A 22,204-nucleotide genomic window follows, 5' to 3' on the forward strand; every position below is an offset into this window, starting at 1 on the left:
CATCGGGCCGCCTCCTCTGTCCGAGAGCCAAGTCTAAATTCTCCGTTTGGCGCAGCGGAATTCCGCTAGCACGCTGGACAGAGACCGTTCAATCTGCCCCTTTTGTCGCTGGCGAGACATGCCATGCAAGTAGATTGAGACATTCCTTCCCCTGACTCTTTTCCCCGCGATTCACACCCGCCGAGAGCCGACTTAGCATGTTTCGCGGATTATGAACACAGGCCCGTCTTTTTTAGAGGATAGCATTCCGGCTCGAGACGAGTTCTAGGGCCAGGCACACGACAATGACGTCGTTAATCTTAACGGCTGAGGCGCGCGCCCATTCCCATCGACGAGATTCTCCCCCAGAGACATTTTAGCGTTTAGGGTTAGTTTTTAGAGCAGTGATGGTCGAGTTGCCGTCAGCCTTTTCGAGTATGGCGCCCGTGGCAATACGAGACGCGGTTGAGCTAAATTGCTGCTACAATGATACGAGCCGCGAGGGACACGATAAACAATTCTGGAACGCGATGGTTATGGGTAGAATGCAGTGAAATTTCGTACCACTTCGCTTGCTCAAACACACATATTAGCTGTACTACTAATTGATCAACGGAGGTGCCTCCGAGAAGAAGCCTATAAAGAAGGCATCGAATTCGCACCCAGCTGCAATTCCACAAGACATCTCGATTGCATCGCAACTCGTCCACTCTTTTTCCATCTTCAACCTCACATTCGTTTTCGACATCACTCCTGACAAAATGACTTTCACCATTGGCTCTCTCCTGGTTGGTCTCGTCCTGGGCGCCGCTCAGCTCGCCAACGGCTCTCCAATGGCCGACGCCGTCTATGTCACCCAGGTCGTCAACGCCCTCACCACCTACTGCCCTGGCCCCACGGTCATCACCCACGGCCCCAAGACTTACACCATCAAAGAGGCCACCACCTTCACCATCACCGACTGTCCCTGCACCATCACCCACATGGGCCCGGTTCCAACCGGTGCCCCGACCTCCGAGTGCGCGACCAACTGCGGCAACGCCTACAACACGTGCCGCGGCGCCCCCGACGCCAACCGTGCCTCATGCGCCGCCGAGTACGCCGGCTGCTTGGGATACAGCCCGTTCGGTCCTGATGGGTCGCTGATCACGCCGACCGCCTGCTCGGCCCAGATCTCCGCCACTCCGGTTCCCCTCCCCAGTCCCATCGAGGTCGCCCCTTGCCCCGCCGCCTGCGCCGCCTCCTACGACAAGTGCCGCGGTGCTCCTGACGCCAACCGCGCAAGCTGCGCCGCCGAGTATGCTGGATGCCTAGGCTACAGCCCTTTCGGCCCCGACGGATCGCTTGTCACCCCGACTGCCTGCTCCGCCGCCGCCACGACCCCGGCTCCGGCCCCGACTGGCGCGGCACCCACTGCTCCGGCTGGCAACGATTGTGCCCAGAAGTGCGCCATGATCTATAACAAGTGCCGCAGCGACCCCAACGCGAACCGTTCCACCTGCGCGGCCAACTACGCCAGCTGCTTGGGATACAGCCCCTTCGGAGCTGATGGCTCCCTGGTCACCCCCACCGCATGCGCTGCTTTCGCCACTGGAGCCGCCCAACCTAACGGCACCGGTATGGCTTTGCCGTCCCATGTGGTCGTCGCTGGAGCTGAGCGCGTGTCGTTTGTCAATGTTGCCACCGCTTTGGGTGCTTTCGGTCTGGCTGCGCTTGCTCTTCTCTAGACGTTTGGACGCTGGAGGGCCTGGATGGCTGAGTTGGAAAATGTGTACAAGTTGGTTTCAAAATGATGTACCTGAGGCTTTCTTTAATTCGAAATGTTTAATATTTGATGACGCCAATTCGCTGTGAAGCCAATAAGTCAGCCAGTGGCACTGTGTCACGTTATGTGACCCTGCTCATTGTGTGATCCTCACTCGATCCTAAAATGTCAAGTCCCCCTTATCGTCTAGTGTTTATCGCCGTATAAACTTTCTATGAAGTTCTACTCATTTTCAGCTCGAAGTCTTTGATGTATTATCTGGCGCTGGCGTTGAGGTCGATCTGTGTGTATTTTTGGCTGTTTACCTAAACTTGTTGTCAATCAATATTATTCAGAAAAGCCTCGTCCTGTTTAAAGAACCCTCATGTCCAAAATCAGGCCGTACGATATATTGTGTTTGCTGCACATACCCTTGCTCCAACGTGATCAACCAATCCCTGGCTTGTTACGACATAGTAGGACGTGACACTTTCAGGGATTAGCGCCCTTGACGCGTCCACTTTGCCCGGGATGCGCGGAACCCCACCGACATGCTTCCGAACCTCACCCCAATCCGACATCCACGATCCCTTGACATCCCCAATGACTGCTTCCACCACCGACTCCATGGCGGTTCCGCCTAGCTCCAAGATGTCGCTGGACTTCCTGACACAGACTAGTGCCCAGCTGCGAGAGCCAGCTGAGCTCGCCACCGCTCTGGCGAAGCTGGACGAGAGGCTAAGGGAGTCAAGTATTCCGTACAGCGACCCACTCATCCTCGACCAAGAGATCGCGGAAGCCGATGCGCTCCTCGAAGATGTCGTGAGAACAAGTAAAGATCCCGGTTTCCTCGAGAATCAGAAGGCTCAGAAGATTCTCGGATTCCTCGGTACGAGACTCGAACGCCGTTTGGCCACTGCCCGGAGCGCAATCGCTCGAATGCGCAAAGACCGCATTACAGAACTCCCGACTGAGTTATTGATGGACATCATGAGTCGAGTAACGAACGGCACTTCAAATATTGGTCTCGACGGTGACGATTTTGTCTCGTCCGATGAACACAACAGAAGTCGGGACGTCGAGTCTATCAAATGTCTCCGCCTCACCAGTCGCCGCATGCGCAATCTGGCCGATCGCTTTCTCATCCGCTCGGTCACTGTCAGAATGATGCCGCACTCTCTGGCCCGATTAGTCGAAATTTCGCATCACCCAGTCTTCTCTCATACCGTTCGATGCGTGAAAGTCAACTTGGCCTTTTATGCCAAAGCTCTGGCGAACCTGAATAACTTCGCCGGGTTCGAGAAATGGCAATGCGAACGAATACACGAACGTTTCGGACTAGCCAACGAGAAAGCGGATGCGGAAGAAGCTGAAGACCATAGGGTCTCGGATCATACGATGACTCTGCTCAAACGGCTGGACAAAGAGGCCATCGCCACGCGGGAGGTCAAGCGAGGGCGAGACCCTTTCGCTAGCCTCAAGACGTCTTTCAAACGATTACTGCGCACAGCTCATGTGCGGTATAAACAACTCTATGATGAGCAGCAACGAATTCGCAAAGATCACAGAAACGGTGTCGATTCGGCCTTTCTGAGAGAGATCTCCGCTGCAATGGCTCGGATGCCTAATGCTACGAGACTGGAGATTTCGGATGTGGATGTCGACCCTGACTGGAAAGACCATTATGACAGGGTGATTCAACATGTCACTCTAGATGAGACCACGGGACTTTATCGACTTATGATTTCTCCAATCCGTTGGGAAATTTCGAATACCTGCTCGGAACAGTGGGCAGGAGCTCCTGTCGGTGTTTTACTACAGCTTCCGGTCGCACTGTCCGAGGCAGGCGTCCAACTGACGAGGCTTGCCATTACGGTCACTCCTCCTCGGATAATTCATTGGTCTATGATGCAGCCGACTGAAGAGCAGGCAAATAAACTTGCTCGTCTTGTTCAGAACGTCAGGGCTCTGGAGTTCACCATGAAATCCAGAGATGATGATGTCTCTGTCACACCTGCCCATTGGCCAGCGGGCCAGGCACATTTGGAGCCTGTAGCTGCGTATTTGGCAGCCATATCGTCAACTCCAAGCTTAGAAAAGCTTCACATCGGAGCGGGCGCTTTCGGAAATCACATGTTGGACGAATGGGGCGATCTCAGGCGGTGGCCACTTCTAGCCTCCCTCATCAAGTCCCAGCCATGGCCGAGACTCGAACGTTTGGAGCTTGACAATGTCACCCTCACTTCAGGTCTCCTTGAGGAGCTGATCGGAGAGCGATCCACGGATATGATTGTGCGGCTGGAAAGCGTCTTTATTGACGAAGAGGATGAGGACACTTGGCGCGAAATGCTCGACATGCTGCGGGCGAAAGCAGACCCTGACCGCCACAGGAAAGAGGGCGGCGTATGTGGCACAGTCTTTGTCGAGGCCCTTTTTGCGCCGTATGGGGGTGAGATCATCGACTTCCTGAAGCGCGACATTGAACGCATATTCGGCAGCCGGGTCAAGATTAATGACAACGCACCGCTCACACCGGCCCTGTCGTATTTGAGAGGGCTGAGGTCGAAGAATCCCGTTCCCATGGTCATCGGGACGCCTCCGCTTCCACCAATCCATCATCTCGCGGACGACATCGGCTGGTGACTTGCCATGGGACATGATGCTCTGATGTGAGGTAAGATTTGTTTTGGGACTCAACGTCAAATTCAATCACTTGAACACCCACAGCTCCCCACTAAGGTCACCAAAAACATGTGAGCAGCCCTCGATGTGATTGATAACGTAGGAGAATTTAATTGCGGATCTGCATCGGACGAATCAAACATGCAAATCCGGGGAAGGGGGGCGGTGCCCAGCACGGGCTGTGAAAAGGGGTCCACCGCCCTCCACTCCGCGGACCGCGTGGTAAATGAACGCGCGCGGCAAAGACGCAATGCAATGTCGGCGCCGACTCGGCGGTGACGAGACGGGGGGGAGGCAACTCTGAGGGTAGTAGTCTGGTGGAGGAGAGTGGAAGATAACGTGGAAATGCAGGTAGATTTCCTTTTTTCACCTGGGAACGGAAAAAGCCGGCGAGCTGCAGCCATTTTAAACGTACGACGAGATATCGGGAGTTTATATGGCTCATCTCAGTCATTTGCGTTATTTCTTGTGGTTTTCAGTCAGTGGTTGGTCATCAACATGGGCACAACTTTACGTGATGAACAATCCAAAATCAGAGTCAAAGGCAACCTTGTTTACCGCACTTGAAGCTCCTCGCAGAGCATTTTTCATTGACACACTAAAGTCTATCTACATGCACCGTGACATCCCATCTTTTTGCGCCGCTGCTCAACCGAAACCAGAACAATATTTTGACTATGTACATGAACCGAGTCCCAAGTGACAAAGAAAAGGGGAGAAAAGCCTTGCCAACGGCATGGCTAATCAGGTTCTCATGAAGACTCTTCACAAGACTTAGTTGGAAGGAGCAGTCCTCCTGAGGTTGAGGATGATCTTGTCATCGGTGTCGTCGCCAGTCTCGTTCCAGCGGAGGTTGTAGATGCCGTCGGTCTCGGTGGCGGTAGCGTACCACAGAGACTCGTAGCTGCCGTCGTCGGCCTCGACGAGGACGAAGTTGCCGTAGAAGGCGAAGCCGCTGGTCTGGCGGCCGGTGGAGGAGGAGTTGCTCTCGAGGAAGGCGACGTTGTGCACGTCGGAGTCGGAGCTGGGGATGGTGAAGGTGAGGTTGGACCAGGTAGGGGTGGTGGTGACGGCGGAGGTGTTGGGCGCGCCGATCCAGGTCTCCTCGTCGTCGGTCTGGGGAGTGACTGTTGGTTGCGATATCAGTAATCTACTCGGACTTACGAAGTCAAGGGATGTGGGGGATGCTTTTTGGGCGCAGACTTACAGATCACCGGGGCCGCGTTGGAGTCGTTGAACTGGGTGTAGTCTCCGAAGTAGGCATCACCTGGGAAGGGAATCGTTAGTATGGTGGGGAACTTCGGCAGTGAGGGTCTAGACCGAGACGATCGGATGGTAATGCAGATGGTGTGGTAGAGGAGATGGGACGAAGATGAGATGACACTCGGCGTCTGAGGGAATATGGGCTTCGCAACAGAGAGATGAATGCTTACCTCCAGCAGTGAATAGAGCCAGGCCGCCGATGCCAGATCCGTAGGCGTAGATCTGGAAGGAGCTGGTGTCACGACGGACGTGGGCTGACTTGGCAGACCTCACGCTGGCAGGGGCAAGGCCCGGGACCGCGGCGGTGAGAGAGGCAAAGGCCAAAATGAGGCTTCCGATGTGCTGCATTATTGCGATGTTTTGTTGTTTGTTGAAGAAGATTATATGATGTTGCGTGAGGCGTTGAAGTAGCGACGGACTCAGGTGAGCGGTATTGGTATTAGTGTTGCTGTGCGTTTGCTGGTGGTGAGAAGACAAGACAGAAACTGTAAGTGGGATGCAAGATGGTTATTTATCAAGAGCCACGAGAGGCGATATCGAACAATTCTCAGTCCGGAAGATCCGCACCACAACGTGATGTTCCCGCACCACCAGAAAAAAACCTGGCACAAAAAGCTTTTCCAACCAACAACGCCCAATCCCCCCGTCCCATGATCCCATACTGCGGCTCAGACCACTGAGGCTGAGTCCCCACCGGTAGTACGTAGCAGTTCAATCAATCATCACAACTTCTTCATGCAAACCGCGGCTATCCTCCGCTGTCCAGTGTTTGCCGTTCCGCCAAGCTGTCAGCGGGCTGGGTCCCGAAAAGCAAAAATGAAAGGAGGAAACAGGTATTGACCTTGCAACGCACGACGGCAGTGCCGTTATCGTTTGTTCTAGAATGAGGGCACATCCCAGATGGCACATACGTCAACACGTCGATTTGTTTTTCGGGATGTGGGATGAACTGGAGCCGATGGAGGGACCACAGAGGAAAAAACGGGGACCCGGGAATCAGTTTTTTGGACGTGGCGCCGCGCGCACGGAAGTCGAAAAGGCGTTAGCAAGGGGGTGGTGATATAGGCTGGTAGGTCTTCGAGGTGGACGGCATGAAAAAGGGGATCATTGGAAAGTTTCGCATAGAAGCATCCACGTAAGGGCACCGAGGCTATTCGTAAGGAGGGCTTCGCAGAAGAGATGAACACCCTCCTCATCCATCTGGACCACCCCTATCACCGCATTCATACCCTGCAAAGCACAGACGATAGCTATCGGGCATCCGTAGGGCGGATCGACCGCTCCTGCATCTGTGCAGCTTTTTCTACGGGCCCGCCCGTCCACCGGGCCTGGATCAGTGTCCCGGGACGAGGCCGCGCCCCCACCTTTCCGAACACTCGGTCACACCGGCCGTTATGGGCGGCCTGTGGAAGATCAACATCAGGACCCCTTCATACGTGCCATCTTGTAAGGCTGTTGCGGAGCGACTCCAATGAATATGCATTGCGCCGTTCAGGAAGTTTGCTATTGTATTCGGTGGGCTTGGATGCTACAACGCATTCTCGTTGGCAGGATTGATCTGTCAACAAGATGATCCTCAAAGCGCGATGTCACATCGGACAACCCGAACTCTCGTCCCCCAATCTTTGCATCAATGCAGCTTTTTGAGCCTCATCTGTGCCAGAGGTGAATGTAGGAGACCGCCTAGTAAGCGGCAAGGGACGTAGATTGTCAGGATTGCGCTACCGGACTACGCGTGCACAGTACACGCGGCGGATGGTACCGGTGGGATGGGCCTGCAGCAAGACTGCACTGGCATAGCCTTCCTCCGCTCCGGGCGGGATTATCTAAGCCGGAGAAGGAAACGAAGTCCCGGGCGCCCCTTATTGGAGTTGCTTCGCCACCGGGTATGAGCCTTAATATGGCAGCTTTTCATATCTGGTTTTACTACCATTGCGGCCTAGTCCAGTGTGAGGTCTTACAGCCACTTGTTTACAGCCCTCGGGAAACAATCACTAGAAAGTGAAAAATTGTCCCAGTTGAGTAGAGAGTGACGTAGACAGGGAGTGCTTGGTGGATGGGCACGAAAAACAATCCATCATCTTCATTCAACTTGCCTCGGCTCATATTCAAGACACATCACCGCCTGGGACCTGCATTCTCTCAAATCTCTGCCGTTGACTGCTGTAAAACTAAGCCTTAGCCGAGAGTTTCAAATAATCGGTAACCCGTCTTCCCCGAAGAGCTTATTGGTCAGAAAGCTTAGCATTATGTTCCCTCCCCGCCTTTTTCCATCCTCTACGCTTGTCCTCGCTGCCGTAGTATCTACGTTATGTGGGCAGTCGGGAAGTATTGCAGGGATCCACGTGGTACCGACCATTTGAAACTCTAGGACAGCTCCTTCCTTTGATTGATTAGATGTCATACCGATCCTGGCACAGTCTTCATATGGGATGAAAAATATCGGGATATTTATAGATGACGTCTTCCGTCAGTCCCCGCCTTGCTCAGCTGCCAAGCCTTAGGCGATATTTCCTTGCCTCCGACCCAAGGGCTGCATGTCCGTCTCCGAGGTCCCTGATCCCTCATGTTGCTGGAGTCTTTTCCTCGAGCCTAGTTGGAATTCAAAATTTGAACAATGGATGGGGTGCTAAGAGGATTTTCCACAACGTTGCACTTGTGTAGGACATACGCACGCGCGAGACTCAACCTTTCCTCGCCGTTGCCTGTAAGCCTGCCTGCACCTCCCCCCCAACCGAAAATGTGCCCGAAATGCTTGCTTCCCAGTGAGTCGACTTCGGCTCCAGAGGGGAACATAAATTCAAGCAGCCTCAGACGCTTGCCACTCGGTCTCGCCGTATCGGCCAACTCCTTCATGGTGTCCATGAGCTCGCGCCAAGTCCCGTCGACCATCTTGCAATTGTATATCACCAGGTCCAGCGACGATTTCAAATTGGCGAGGAACTTTCCAAAAGCAGGCCCCTTGATGTTGACGTAGCGGAGGGCGAGCTTCTTCAGAGGCCTCTGAGGTGTTTGTGAGAGAATCGGGGTGTGGTGAGTGCACCGTGCCCTGGCCCTCATCATGCCCTCAAAGTCCACGGCAAGCACTTGCAAGTTCGGCATGCGACTCAGTGGGCTCATGAATGAACTGACTGCCGTCAGCTCCTTGCCCGACCGGAGCTTGTTCTCTTTTGCATCCTGTCGAAAAGTGAAAGTGTTGGAGATTTTCCGCGAGGGCTTGCAAAGCAGTCTTTTCGTCGTCGTCGCTTTTGAAACCTGAGAGGTCCTTTGGCGCTGATGGCTTGATGGAAAGTCGAGTGAGTTTGATTCCGGCCGTCCCAAGGTAGACCAAAAGCTTGCACACGAAACCGACGTCCTCCATTGTCAGGACGTGGTCGCCCTTCAGGTAGTCATAGTCTTCCCACTTCAAGAAGGGAACTGTGTACCTCTCGGTGAGGTTATCCATAATGTCCTTGTAGAATTCCAGAGAGGTGTTCAATTTCTTTCCTGAAGTGGGAGACTGAGATGCGTTCCAGCCCAGGATCTTGAGGCCTCCCGTCACCGGCTTATCATAGATTTCCAACTGCGTTATTCCAGGCATCCTCCGTATTAGCTGTGCAAGACTTTCCCCTAAGCTCCGCTTCATCTCCTCTCGCTGCTTGTGGAGTTCTTTGTACGCAGCATACGCTCTATCGAGCTTTACTTGCAAGTGCTCAACGTAGTATTCTGGCTGGCACGTCCTTTCCCATAGACGAATTTCACGCTTAATTTGAACCTGCTTGAACACAACACGGCTATCGGCCATTTCCGAGGGGCAGTATGGAAGAATGAGGCGAAGACATTTAACTCCAGGTCCAATAAGTGGGTGAGCAATAACCTTTTCGAGATGTTCCATTGAATCGGTCGTCATTTCGATGGATACGTGAGACACCAAAAGACGAGATGCCTCCTCGCTGAGTTGACGACAACTCAACCGGATCGACTGGATGTCTTGAATGATGTCGCGGCCGCGATTTGGGACTGGCTCTGTGTAATCACGATCTGGGCCGTTTGTATCGCATTGGGAAAGGATAATGCCCAATACCTCTCGCGGGAGGCCGGGTAAACCTTTGTTCGATAGATCCGGTCGGCCGCGGTCGTTGTAGACAGCCCACAGGTCTTGCCGAGGATCAAGTCTCGGATCACGGGGATCTGGGCCTTCAAGCGACGTCTTTCATTACGCCGGTGTCCCTGGGTGCCATGTATCGCCCAGGCCTTTTCGTCCTGAGGAGGTTCCGGCTGCCCCCTCAGAATGAGCCGGAGCGATCGGTCGATCTCAATCAGCTCCTCATGGGCCGCGGCGAGACCAGCAGAGTCTCTGTCAAGGGTCTGCATCTGAGGTGATTATGGTTTTCTGAAATTTTGTCGAGATTTGGAGTTGCTGAGGCCGTCGATTGAAGAGACTTTTTTCTGGGTCTTGTTGTGTTGCAGCTTTCACCGACTTGGCCTGGAATGTAAACATTCGGAAAAAAGAAAAACAAGACAGGTGATGGAGTGGGGGTAGGGGGTGTTCAATCCACATCACATCGAAGTATCTCATAGAGAACCTTTCCTCACCCGGCTGCAGACCAGACGCATCACGAAATTCGAATAAATTAGTCAGGAAAATTTGACAAGCAATGTACAGATGGTCTCAATTGAATATCTACAGTGAAATATGTTCCTGGGCACCGATGGATGCCTTTCAGCCACGCCAGCCCTGGATCTCATCCAAGGTGAGCACGTACTCGCTCTCGTAGATCTATCGACTGTTAGTTCTTGAATATATCGAACCATGGCCGCTTTTCTTACCGTCTTCAGATCCGCGACGCTGTTCCACTCGGCATTGTTGATGAAGGTATCACTCCAGACGCAGAAGTACAGCCAGTGGGCCTCGTACGCCTTGAGGAGGTCAGGGAAGGGAGCACTGCCAACCTCCGTCGCAGCGATGAGCTTCTTGTCGCCGCCGAGAGCGATGAGATCGTTGTATTGCGTGGTCATAGGCTGAGATGAAGGTGAGCAAGCTTGATACTAAATTTGACCGAAGGGGCACTTACTCCGTGGCCTTGGGCGTAGACATCAGCGCTGAGGATATCAACAGTCTCATCGCCGGGGTACCAAGCCTCCGCAACTGAGTTCCACACCCAGATAAGGTTGTTCAGCTCATGGTGATTCGTAAGACGGTCGTACAACAAAGCGTACAGCTTCTTGCACGCCTCGGGGCCCTTGGCACCCCACCAGAACCACGCACCCTCAGCCTCGTGCAGCGGGCGCCAGAGCACCGGCACGCCAGCATCCTGGAGCTTCTTCAGCTGCACGGCAATAGCGTCAATGTCGCGGATGATGAGGGTGTAGTTGGCGTTGGTGGTATCGGCGAGGGCAGTCTCGACGTTGAAGTCGGTGGCGCGCGTGTAGAAACCGCTCCACCACTTGTTCTCCTCGGTGTCGTACAGACCCGTGGGCGCGTTCCAGTGCCAGAGGACAGAGACGATGCCGCCGCGCTCGGCGTGGGTGATGGCTTCCTCCACGGCGGTTCCGACGGTGCCGCGCTCGACGCGGCTGGGTGAGTAATCCATCAGGTCGACGCTGACGAGGGCTGGGGTCTTGCCGATCTGCTCATTGACCCAGTTGGAGTAGGAGAGCTCTTGCTGGCCGGAGAGGATGTTCTTGCCGTAGATGGAGCGGAGGTACTTGTAGAGGGCGTTGGCGTCGGTGTTCGCCTTGGCGTTGACGAGGGCCTCGTTGATGTTGTGGGGTCCGCGGGCGGCGGAGGGCGTGAGGGTGATGGAATCGATGAGGTAGCTTCTGAGGTCAGTCATGGAGCTTCTCATATCGCGTCAGTGAACTTACTATCCCCAGTTCTTGACGATGTCAATGGTGTTGTTGCCCTGGTTCAGGAGGACCTGACCAGCAGAGACATTCGCCCAGGTCTCGCCAGCGGCGAGCAGAACTTCGCTTGCAGCACCGCCATTGAGGACAACGTTGGTGCGCTTCTCGCCGTAAATGCCGGCGTATCTGATGCTAAGATCGAAGAGCTTCTGGCCGTCACCGGTGCAGTCAACATTGATGGTGAGCTTGTCAGTGTCGTCTTCGAAACTGGTCACGTATCCGGTGCCTATGCAAGTCAAAGTCAGATTGATGTAGTCGCGAATGGGGCTTCCAATGCTTACCAGTGAAGCCAGCCTGGGCAGTGTCAACCGTCGTGCCGGAGAGGACGCCATCCTCAGCCTCGTAAACCTTGGCCCCGTCGGTGCCGATGCACGACTGCGAATACACGCCAGCAGCAAACGCGAGGACGGCACGGAGAGAAAGCGCCGTGGATCTCGCCATGGTTATCGCGGAAGATCAGCACGGGGGTGGAATAAAGAAACAAAAGCGAATGAAAAGATCGGATGCAACTCAAACCGTCTGGATCAGATCCAGACAAACGGGTGTGGCCGGTGGGATATATACCTTACTCCAACTGCCCGAGGCCATTTTAATTCAAACAGCCTGTCAGGCCCCCTCAATCTCGCCCATATGGCCAAGAGACGTAAGGGTAATCACAGGAGGGGAAGATCATTAAGATTCCAGGGGGCGACGGAGGTTATTTTTGCGTCTCCACATTCCACCCGCTTCCCCCATCGAACAGCGCCTGCCGGGATTTGGAGATTTCCTGCCGGGGCATGACGGAGGGGGCTTTGACTTTCGTGAACGTGAACGCGGAGCGAGAGGCTCCGTGTGCGGCAAAGGGGGCAGATGAGGGGACCGATTTAGAGAAGTTTCTTGGCTTCATACGGCGCATGACTGCACAATTGACAAACGTGTGTGACGCAAGCCCTCTGCGACGAAGATCTTGTGTCTTTTTGAGAGACTTGGCCATCATCCGAGGCCCTTCTTAAGCTTAAGAAGACCTGTTCAGTCGGCTTGCTCGTCCGAACTTGACTGAACCTTTTGCGATGGGTCCCTGTCGATCGCTCATCCGACTGGCCCGCCGCCGAGCCCGCGAGGGTTTGGAGACATGGTTTGGGCTTGCAACGCTGATCCACTTCGCATCAACTGGAGACACCACACGAAATTTTCGCATCGTGCGAGCGAAAATTGCGGGGCTACGGCTACATGGTGCCACTCCCGCTGCTCGAGGTCAGGCAATCCAGCAGATGCTCGCATCTGCCCGGCTAGCTCAATCGGTAGAGCGTGAGACTCTTAATCTCAAGGTTGTGGGTTCGACCCCCACGTCGGGCTCAATTCCCGTCAGCGATTGACCTTTCTTTTTGCTTTTTGTCGTATGGTTTGCTTTTAGGTTGTAACTTGCTGCTGCGCATCACGAGCAAACACACTCGAGTAAAGAATCAGCGCTGTTATCGCACTGACTGCTGGCTAGTATGGGATGCCTATGTCCGGTAAGCAGGACTCGTTAAGTAAGGTAGCTTCACGAAGACTAGACTACAACCCAACCTTGGCGGGCTGACCGACAGCGCTATTGCCGTAGCTCGGTGACCATCGCCCAGACAAATGCATAAATAGTCGTCACGATCATGTGCTTTCTTATTGATGCACCTTTGACGCGAAGAGTGGCTGAGCAGCATCGAGTCTGCCTTGCTCGGACTGGGTATGGCAGTCATCATGGAGAGCTTACATCCAAAGACGATCTAGTTCTTCGTCCTTATCTGCCTTCAGCAAGAGATCCTTGATCTAGAGACAAGGTTATATGTAAGGTGCTCACCACTCTGGGCTGAGTATGTCGAACTATACCGGGCTTGTGCCGCTGGCGTCTTACAGCATTTTGCACCAAGCCACCTGGTTGGCCTTCGGTGCTGTAGGATTGCGGCGGGTCTGACCAAGCATAACGTCCCGCGTTGCCTGTCTTGTTGATCATTCCAAATGGAGAACCATGAATGCAACCTTTTCATGGATTAATCATTCATTAATGAACAAGGCTTTTTCGACTTTGTAGCGAAAATGTAGAAGATGATCCTTACCAGGCACCCTTTTCCACAAAACGATACCGTCCTTCACGTCGAACCAAGCATATATAGTCATGTCTCGGCCCTCAGGTGGCAGGTGAAAGTGATGCTGTTACTCCGAAAGACATATGGACATGAAACTGAACATATTTGAACATTATCCCCGGGATAAAATCACCTATAACGGGGCCAGTACTTTTTCGACTACACGAAATCCGGCCCACCCGACCAATTCGCAAAACCAGTAGTCGCAACGGGGTCCAACCCAGCTAAGAAAGAACAGATAGCACAGGCTCTCTTGTTGAACATCAAAGTTCACCAGCCCGCTTCTCTCTGAAATGGCACCTTCACAACGATCTGATCACAGTACTGGGACGAATAAAAGCGTCTTCCGGCGTCCCACATGGGTTCATGCGACCGTCTTGATAGCCTCGTGGATTATCTTCGTGCTCGGGTGCTGTGTAATCTCACCAAAAGCAGGGTGGCCGTGGCATCTCGGCTTCGAGAAACAACTTATACTCGTCGGCTTACTTCTGGCTTTCATGAAAACGTTTCTGGACGAGATATCAAGCGCCACATTCTTGGCCTTGCTGGAACGTTACGGTCCTTCCCAGCCCAAGCATGACGCTGTTCTCAGCAAGAGTCTGTTCCGACCCAAGGAGAGCGGCTGGTTCTATATCCCCTTGGTGGTCCTGTGGGTCCTCCCTATTGGTCTCGGAGTTGCGTATAAAAGTGCTATCGGTGGCGAGGTCTCAAGAATTATTGACCCAAAGGCTATGGATCCGAGCATGGCTCTAGAGTCGGACAGGCTATATGGATTGTTCCCATTAGCGAACGAAAGCCTCACAACAAGCGCTAGTAACTCGCCGTATCTTTTGACAAACGCCACGTCCGACTTCTTTTCGACTTCAGCGGTTGACGACAATTTTTATCCATCAACTGCTTTCCCGAAGCCGTTCGGTCATAATGTCCTCCTTTTGGAAAACAATACAGCCGCTGCACTTGATCTTCCCAGGTACCCCTACATACGAGCAATGCAGAACAGAATTAAGGACGGCGAAGGTTTGATAATCAATGCCACCGTTCAAGCGTACATCACTCGGCTGAATACAACCGCTGGTACTCTTTTGGCGAACGACAGGTTTTGGAATGACACTATCGGCAAACAAGACAGAGGAATGACAGCGTACACACAGTTCGCCAACGCAACGGCTCTCGGCATGGTACCGTGGATCCCGAACGGCGACGGCACCACATCGTGCCTATTGGGCTTTTATTCCCCCACCCAAGTCCGTTGGTTCGATTACTACAACAACACAAACGACCCGAGAGAGCATGCAGAAATTCAAGCTTTCCGAAAGTCTGCCATGGCATTTACTACACATCGCACAAAATGCACAGCCTCATGGCGCGTTACCAGACAATCATTCCACCTTCAGCATGGGAACTGCTCAGCAGCTGCAGCGGACATGACGCCTCAGTCGCAGATTTTCTTTGACATTGTCCACTTTAGCCCTTTCACTCTTGACACCTTGCCTGTTATCGGACTCCTTCTCAAAGAATATCCCGAATGGGACATTCGCGCCGGGTCTCCCTGGAGAATGCCGTCCTTCGTTGTGGCGCTGGTCGGATCGTACTGGGCACGCGGAGTGTTCATGATCCAAAAGTTGGCACCAAGGTCGGAATACACGGACCTGATGCAGAGTTGGAAATACCACCCATCAGATGAGACCGCTGAGCTCTCGAGGAAGATTCTCCATCCTTACTGGTGGCTTTATCTTGTTCTTGGAATACTGCCATTTCTCACAACAGCTGCGTTCTTGGCCAACCAATTATATCTTTATCCCAGGTCTGTCGTCAGAGGCTCTGGGTTCCATATGCTTTTAGGTGACACTGGATCACAAGCCACGTCATTTGTAAATAGCAGTTCTCAGTAATTTATAGCACATGTTTGCATTCACGTTCAAGTGCGAATCTTCTCGGCAACAGCATTGTTGGATTAGCGATCCCAGTCAACCCTCGCGGTATCCACAACTTACCATCAGCGTCAGGTCTTCGCTGAAGGCACGAATAACCCCAACATAACCGGCGAGTGCATGCCACGAGGAAGCTTCCGTATGTTCTGTTTCCAAGCTCGTGTTATTCGGAAATCTCGATGGTAGCGTGTCGTCTACGGAGCCCTGTAATCTCCATAAATATGACCACATGATAGAAAAATGACTGTGAGGCCCGAAAGGGATGGCGAAGGGGTCAGAGGGGTTCATCCGCTACAAGCTGAAAAACTGAAATTCCTCAGACTCCATCTGCCTCGCTTCCAAGTGGTTTTCTACCAGTTTCTGTAGCTCCTGATGCCTCTTTCAAGTACTTCCAGACAATGAGTCAAGAAAAATGGTGCATAATAAACGACGAGAAGGATGCCAAAAGCTTTAAACACCCAGACAGGGGGAATAACATCATTGACGAATCTCCGCATGAGCAGAACGAAAGACTGTAACTCCGATTGGCTCCTCTCCGCTACATGTCGAGTAGTGCCGTCTGCTGATGGTTCGTCTGATGCCGACCTGGCGCGTTTGTCATCCATCAGCGGCTTTTTGTCTATGTCGTTCGTGTTAGTGATTTCCGATCTTAATGAAAAAGAAAACTGAAAAGATATAGTAATAACTAGGTTTCCCTCGGTATCTTACCAGACCGAAAGTACTTTCAATACCTAAAGTGAGAAGATTCGACTTTTCTAGAGTGCTGATAGGCGGCCCTAGAACGAGCTTTGACGGCAGCGGAGTCCAAAAACCATAAGCATTAGGGAAACAACCAGACACGTATATAATAACTGATATGCCAAGGTGCCAAGATGTGCCCAGGTTCGGTTCGGCATGAACATTGCCGGTAGCCGCGAGCAATACATTACGCCAACAGCTTGGTCGAGTGATGGTCAACCACCAGTCACCTATCTGATGGAATTGAAGTATCGAAGTTGCCATTTCGATTGGGAGTCTTGCTGGCCATTGACATGTTAGATGATCGCATACATGAGGCGCAACAAAGCAAAATACACGGCTGTCTTCTTGGTATTTGATATTACACTTCGATTCCCCATTCCATTACTGGCACCCTTGTTCATGACCCAGGCTTACGTCCTTAAACCTGAACTCGCCTCTTGATTTCAACATCGACCCTCGAATCAGGCATGACAAGCGTCTGCTTAACAATATTTGCAGGCCGTAAAGGACCGGTTCCAGTGCTCTTCAACTGCATGTCGTAACCCATCAGCAGTTCCACGAGGATACACTTGATCATGTACACAGCGAAGAACCGGCCAGGACAAGAATGTGGGCCATGGCCAAAGTTGAAAGCGTCTGGTCCTGTGGTGGCAGCTTGATGCTTCATCTCGCGACCAGGAATCTCGCGAAGGCGTGAGAATCGGAAACCATCAAATTCTGCTGGCGGCGCGTTCTTCGTCTCGCTGTTGTACGAGGGGCTAAATGTCTGGGTTGTTTCTGATTGGCTGTAATTATGTGAGTCATTGTCGTGAGCGGTATAGTTATTGGAGAAACTTACTAAACACCCCATAGTGGGAAGGCGACCGAGGTTCCGGCAGGAAGTTTCAGGCCGTTGGAGAAGGTATAATCTTTTCGAACTCTTCTCACGGAACCACCTAAAATGACATGAGTAAGTCACCAGCATTCAAATGGGCGCGTGGAGTTGTATGGTCTTACCAAAGTTCAGAGGACTTAACCGCTGACTCTCTTTGATGAAGCTGTCAAGCTTCTTAAGCTTGTTGAGAGATGTCTTCGATAGATAGTTCTTGCCGGTTTCACCTTGCTGGTACCCGTCCTCCGCTACAACTTGTTGGATTTCCTCTCGGAGAGGCTGAATGTATTCCGGATGGCCAAGAAGATCCATCACCGCCTATTTCAACGTCAGCAGTCAGAATACTGGGACTTTGTCGCAGTACTCACGAAAGTGGTCGTGCTTGATGTGGTGTGTATCGCCGCAAATGATAGAAGCATCTGATTATTGCCGACGGCCTCGGCAGTTCGCCTCTCTTGTGGCAGGTACTTCATCATCCATGAGATGAAGGCGCCCCGCGAACCAGGCTTCGCCTTCTCTTCTACGTTGAACTCATTCTGAACGAAATCTGATACTAGTGGCTTCATCCACTCTTGCGCCCTCTTCTGCTCTCTGAGCATGTGCTGGACTTCGGGCAAGAAGCCCAAGAAAAACGGTCGGATCAAGGGGTGCAGCCTCAACATGGCCACACGGGATTTCGCGACGTCGACAGTGAAGTTGATTGACGCTGCCAGCCATTCCTCGTCACGACTCAGAGGCAAGCCGACGAATACCCGGCCGCTCATGAGGCCTACCATGCGAAGAATCGTCTTGTGGAGGTTGAATGTCTGCCACTCGGTTGAAGGACCGATAAGCTGCTCCATCCCATGGCGTACCTCATCTTGAATTGGCTGCAAGACTCCATTCAAGTTCCTGGTAAGATCGACTCGCACTGCGCCAATGACGTCGGGGTTGTCAACTCCGATATGCGTGTATTTTCCAAGGAAGACATCGTACAGCTCGGCACCGAAGGAGAACTCGGATTCAGCAGCGTGAATGACTTCTTGGTAGAGAGTCATTGGAAGGATGACTCGCCTTTATGATCTCTGGTCAGCCAAACTTCTTACATGTCTCGGGTGTGTGAGCTTACGGCGGATCTGCCGGGACAATGAATGGAGTATCCGGGTACTAGGGACGAACGTTGATCAGCGTGTTGAAATTCGACTGGAAAGAGATGCGCCGAGCATTACCTTCTGGTGTCCTTCTAGAACTGCATATGCCATATTCTGATCACCTGGTGATCCCACAATTGGGAAGTTGAGTCTCGTGGTGAGTTTCTTCCATAGTCGATAGAGCCCCAACACGGCCGTCGCGAAAACGACGGGAGCCCAAAGTTGCCACAACATGTTGTCAGTGTTTTGATGAATCCACGTCCAAATTCTCGAAGCGTGAAAGGCGCAAGTAGACAAAAGACCATCCATGTTGAAGGATACCGTCGAATCGCTGCCTTTTAACAAACGTGTAGTGTCGACGCCTGTCCCCCTCACCGGTCGCTCGCGTTCCACCAGTTACACCAATATCCGCTAAAGATTTAAGCCTAGGTGTCTCTCGTAAGCTTGACGTGTTACGTCGCCGAGCGAAGGTGAAACTAGCCGCCCGCGACAAGGACAAGCATTCCAAAAGTCCGCCCGTTGCTCCTGTGGCTTGCGCCCAAAGTAGATTCGCGTCGCCTAAATTCTTACTACGCACGGCAGATCAAATAAGCGCTAGACCCTGATCATGGCGTGTTTATCAACCAAAGACCCGTTTCCTTGCAGTTCACTTTCGACCCTTAGACCCTTATGGCCGTTACGGACGCGGTTGCCTTCGGATCCGGCACAGGTCTTGGGGCGGTGCAGCTAGCTTTCCAGAGGATCCGGTCTTAACGGCCTGTCTTGCGCGTTCGCGCTCTTCTCGACGTCATCTGAAGTTTGATGACATCCATCGTTCGCTGAAGTGCCTCCCTCATCATGTTCCCACTAAGCGTTTTGGACATTGCCAAAAAGCTCCAAAATCCTTCAAGCGCCACAGCAGTGCCGCAGTGATGCAGGTGAGAATTCGCGTTCGCGGGGTATTCGATGGCGCCCCTCATTGGTGTGCTCCAACAGATTATGGTGGTCAGAAGCTTGCAAGGACGTTCGGGAGATTACATGCCCTGTAGTGTAATGTCACATCAATCGAGATCCAGCCATTCGTTTTATCGCATTCGCCGCCCGTTAACAAAGGCGAGTGCTCCAATACGCCAGCTTTACGCGCATTTCTCATAGCAGATTCGTAAAAAGCCTACCGTCACCAAAGAACTTCTAGATTGGCGCATCATCTGAACTAGCCTTCAATTTGGGAACCGGCATTGGCCCAACGACCAGCCAAACTCGTGGCTGCACCTAGGCCATGCGGGCGCGGAGTAGAATACCAGTCTCCGTCCATTCTCCTCTCCATCCCACCACGAGGTCCCCCGGACCATCCGTAGTTGAACTTTGAGATGGTCAAACTCCGTGCGCAAGTCAAAAGCATGACATGCTTTCCGTAAACAGCAAACAAATCGGAAGAGAGGGACCGGGGGTTGGCTTTTTCCATGTATCGAGAGGGGCGAAGGTTTACCGAGGCGATGGATCAACGTCGCACCAGATAAGACAATTGAGCAGAGACTGGGTTGTTCATATGTGTGTCCCGGGAAAGCAAGAACATGTTTATCGAGACATTGGATGATTTTTGCCGAGCCTCTGTGCGAGCAGTTAAAGTTGCCATTAAGGAAGTCATTCGCGACCGATGTCACACAATTGGCTGTTTTAATGACAACGAAGGAAATCCGAAAGCCCCGAGCACCGCGTCTGGCGAAAACTTGCTTGATTCGTTTAACGTAGTTCAAGGCCAAATGACCCATGTGCTGTAGAATCAAACTAGACACAAAGCAAAGGAGCAAAAGAATTCATGAACTCTAAGAGTGTCACAGATCTCATCTTCCTCCACGATTCTTAGGTGACACCTCAATGCACGAGAATTCTCACGTGCACTTGAGGCAATGCTTTTCGCAAGCAGATCGGCAGAAGTTCGCCAAATCTTCTGATCATCTGCATCAAACCTTCGGCTGGATAATTGTGAGATTCATTAATCTGACACCCGAAGCACCCCAGTCTCAATACCTCGCTTCCAGATTTGCTGACTGCCAACGTTGCACTAAACGTCAATCCAATCAAAAGTGGCAAGCACGCATATTGCCTATGAGGCCAGATTTGTATAAGCAAGCGGCTCGGCACGTGGCCCATATTTGGAGTTTCGGAGCGGAAGCCGAGTATTCCAATCGGGGTTCTTGGCCTTGCGCGGCAATTTGTGCTCTAGCGAACCAGATGCCGGACGCTAACACGGGACGGCAGCCGGAACCAGAAATCTGTTTATTGGGAGCAATATATCTCTCACAATTACCTTCTCCGGCTTACCCCAAGTTTGGCGCCATGGGTCTGGTGGGGCGGTGATCATGGCCTGAAGAGGCTTCTCGGACGGAGACGTCTCTTCAAGAGCCTCTTGGCTGCGCAAGACCGTTGCAATGTGATGAGGCGCCTTTGGTTCCGTTCCTGAGATGGTGATAGAGGCTCCGTGACTAGAAGGAAATGCCATCAATTGCGACTCGGCCATGGAGTCTTCAGGGTATAAGAACCACCTCAGTTGCGCTTCTTGATGGTCATGATTTTGTCTCTGTGATCAGCCTCTTAGCCCGGTGCTAGATAAAATTTCGCTCTTCGTTGAATTGTCTTTTGCCTCATTTGAAAATGCATTTCACTTCAATTCTCACTCTCCTTTCCGCTTTGGGCGCCGTCTCGGCATCCCCTCGCTGGGGTGTCAGGGGGCATCACTTCCGACGCCATGGCTCCATCACCAACGACACGACAAACCCCTTTGATGGCAAGAAGCTCTACGCCAACCCGGACTGGGCCGAGAAGCTCGAACAGACTCATGATGCTTTTGTAGCCAAGGGCGACAGCGAGAATGCCGGCAAGGTCCGTACAGTCCAGAACATCGGCACCTTTGTCTGGGTATCCAATACCGCCAGCCTGGTCAACATCGACACAGCCGTCGAAAGAGCTCGCGCCATTCAAAAGGAGACTGGAGAGGAGCAAATTGTCGGCCTGGTGTTGTACAATCTTCCTGATAGAGATTGCAGCGCTGGGGAGAGCGCTGGTGAGTTCAGCAGTGAGGAGAACGGATTGGAGCTGTACAAGGAGACGTACATCAAGCCATATGCCGAGAAGCTGGCTGCCGCGAGCGATTTGACATTTGCAGTCGTTCTCGAGCCTGATTCTCTGGCAAACTTGGTTACGAACCTGGCTGTTGAGTTCTGTGCCAAGGCTGCACCGGTGTACGAGGAGGGCATCGCCTACGCCATCTCCAGCTTGCAGTATGACAATGTCCACCTTTACATCGATGCTGCTCATGGAGGATGGCTTGGATGGGACGACAATCTCGCACCTTGTAAGTCACTGACCTTGATCTATACACCTTGGGTTTATTGCTAACAAGATCTCAAAGCGGCCAAGCTCTTTGCCAAGGTTGTTCACAAAGCCGGCAACAACACCAGAATCCGTGGCTTCTCGACTAACGTCTCCAACTACAACCCGTTCAACGCCAATCCGCGCGCCAACTACACCGAGTGGAGCAACTCATGGGATGAGAACCACTACGCTCTCTCCCTTGCCCCTCATCTTGAAGCCGAGGGTCTGCCGTCTCGCTTCATCATTGATCAGGGCCGTGTGTCCAACAGCAGAGAGGAATGGGGTGAGTGGTGCAATGTCAGCCCTGCCGGTTTTGGTATGCAGCCTGGTACCCCAGTCAACAACACCCATATCGACTCCATCGTCTGGGTCAAGCCCGGTGGTGAAAGTGATGGACGCTGCGGGCTTGAGGGCGCGCCGAGGGCTGGAGAGTGGTTTGACGAGTACGTTCAGATGCTCGTTGAGAACGCAGACCCTTCTATTGTTGCAAGCAAAATTTAGATGTTTGGGTGGCTCGGGAA

At 52.6% G+C, this 22,204-nt stretch overlaps 8 protein-coding genes across 8 annotated transcripts; 4 read left to right on the plus strand and 4 right to left on the minus strand.

Annotated features, from left to right (window-relative positions):
* Window positions 1-740: 740 nt before the first annotated feature.
* GCG54_00012896 (Clock-controlled protein 6) lies at window positions 741-1,706 on the plus strand (the record flags this gene model as incomplete). Its single annotated transcript, XM_045412762.1, has 1 exon — window positions 741-1,706. One exon carries the CDS (start codon window positions 741-743, stop codon window positions 1,704-1,706), a length of 966 nt encoding a protein of 321 aa, XP_045268768.1.
* A 620-nt stretch (window positions 1,707-2,326) lies between these two features.
* GCG54_00012897 (uncharacterized protein) lies at window positions 2,327-4,366 on the plus strand (the record flags this gene model as incomplete). Its single annotated transcript, XM_045412763.1, has 2 exons — window positions 2,327-3,415; window positions 3,761-4,366. The coding sequence occupies 2 exons, from the start codon at window positions 2,327-2,329 to the stop codon at window positions 4,364-4,366; spliced, it is 1,695 nt and encodes a 564-aa protein (XP_045268769.1).
* Window positions 4,367-5,179: 813 nt separating this feature from the next.
* On the minus strand, window positions 5,180-6,016 carry GCG54_00012898 (uncharacterized protein; the record flags this gene model as incomplete). The annotated part of the gene is made up of 3 exons (XM_045412764.1): window positions 5,180-5,532; window positions 5,613-5,672; window positions 5,839-6,016. The coding sequence occupies 3 exons, from the start codon at window positions 6,014-6,016 to the stop codon at window positions 5,180-5,182; spliced, it is 591 nt and encodes a 196-aa protein (XP_045268770.1).
* A 2,244-nt stretch (window positions 6,017-8,260) lies between these two features.
* GCG54_00012899 (uncharacterized protein) lies at window positions 8,261-9,557 on the minus strand (the record flags this gene model as incomplete). The annotated part of the gene is made up of 2 exons (XM_045412765.1): window positions 8,261-8,754; window positions 8,801-9,557. 2 exons carry the CDS (start codon window positions 9,555-9,557, stop codon window positions 8,261-8,263), a joined length of 1,251 nt encoding a protein of 416 aa, XP_045268771.1.
* Window positions 9,558-10,370: 813 nt separating this feature from the next.
* On the minus strand, window positions 10,371-11,995 carry GCG54_00012900 (Mannan endo-1 4-beta-mannosidase; the record flags this gene model as incomplete). The annotated part of the gene is made up of 5 exons (XM_045412766.1): window positions 10,371-10,427; window positions 10,478-10,669; window positions 10,723-11,467; window positions 11,516-11,780; window positions 11,836-11,995. The coding sequence occupies 5 exons, from the start codon at window positions 11,993-11,995 to the stop codon at window positions 10,371-10,373; spliced, it is 1,419 nt and encodes a 472-aa protein (XP_045268772.1).
* A 2,158-nt stretch (window positions 11,996-14,153) lies between these two features.
* GCG54_00012901 (uncharacterized protein) lies at window positions 14,154-15,548 on the plus strand (the record flags this gene model as incomplete). The annotated part of the gene is made up of 1 exon (XM_045412767.1): window positions 14,154-15,548. The coding sequence occupies one exon, from the start codon at window positions 14,154-14,156 to the stop codon at window positions 15,546-15,548; it is 1,395 nt and encodes a 464-aa protein (XP_045268773.1).
* A 1,198-nt stretch (window positions 15,549-16,746) lies between these two features.
* On the minus strand, window positions 16,747-18,563 carry GCG54_00012902 (Cytochrome P450 monooxygenase ataF; the record flags this gene model as incomplete). Its single annotated transcript, XM_045412768.1, has 6 exons — window positions 16,747-17,113; window positions 17,167-17,263; window positions 17,325-17,517; window positions 17,568-18,252; window positions 18,308-18,345; window positions 18,408-18,563. The coding sequence occupies 6 exons, from the start codon at window positions 18,561-18,563 to the stop codon at window positions 16,747-16,749; spliced, it is 1,536 nt and encodes a 511-aa protein (XP_045268774.1).
* A 2,400-nt stretch (window positions 18,564-20,963) lies between these two features.
* GCG54_00012903 (1 4-beta-D-glucan cellobiohydrolase CEL6B) lies at window positions 20,964-22,184 on the plus strand (the record flags this gene model as incomplete). The annotated part of the gene is made up of 2 exons (XM_045412769.1): window positions 20,964-21,663; window positions 21,712-22,184. 2 exons carry the CDS (start codon window positions 20,964-20,966, stop codon window positions 22,182-22,184), a joined length of 1,173 nt encoding a protein of 390 aa, XP_045268775.1.
* Between the last annotated feature and the right edge of the window lie 20 nt (window positions 22,185-22,204).

Source organism: Colletotrichum gloeosporioides (genome assembly GCF_011800055.1).
Source record: "Colletotrichum gloeosporioides strain Lc1 chromosome Unknown consensus_16, whole genome shotgun sequence".
Classification (NCBI taxonomy): domain Eukaryota; kingdom Fungi; phylum Ascomycota; class Sordariomycetes; order Glomerellales; family Glomerellaceae; genus Colletotrichum; species Colletotrichum gloeosporioides.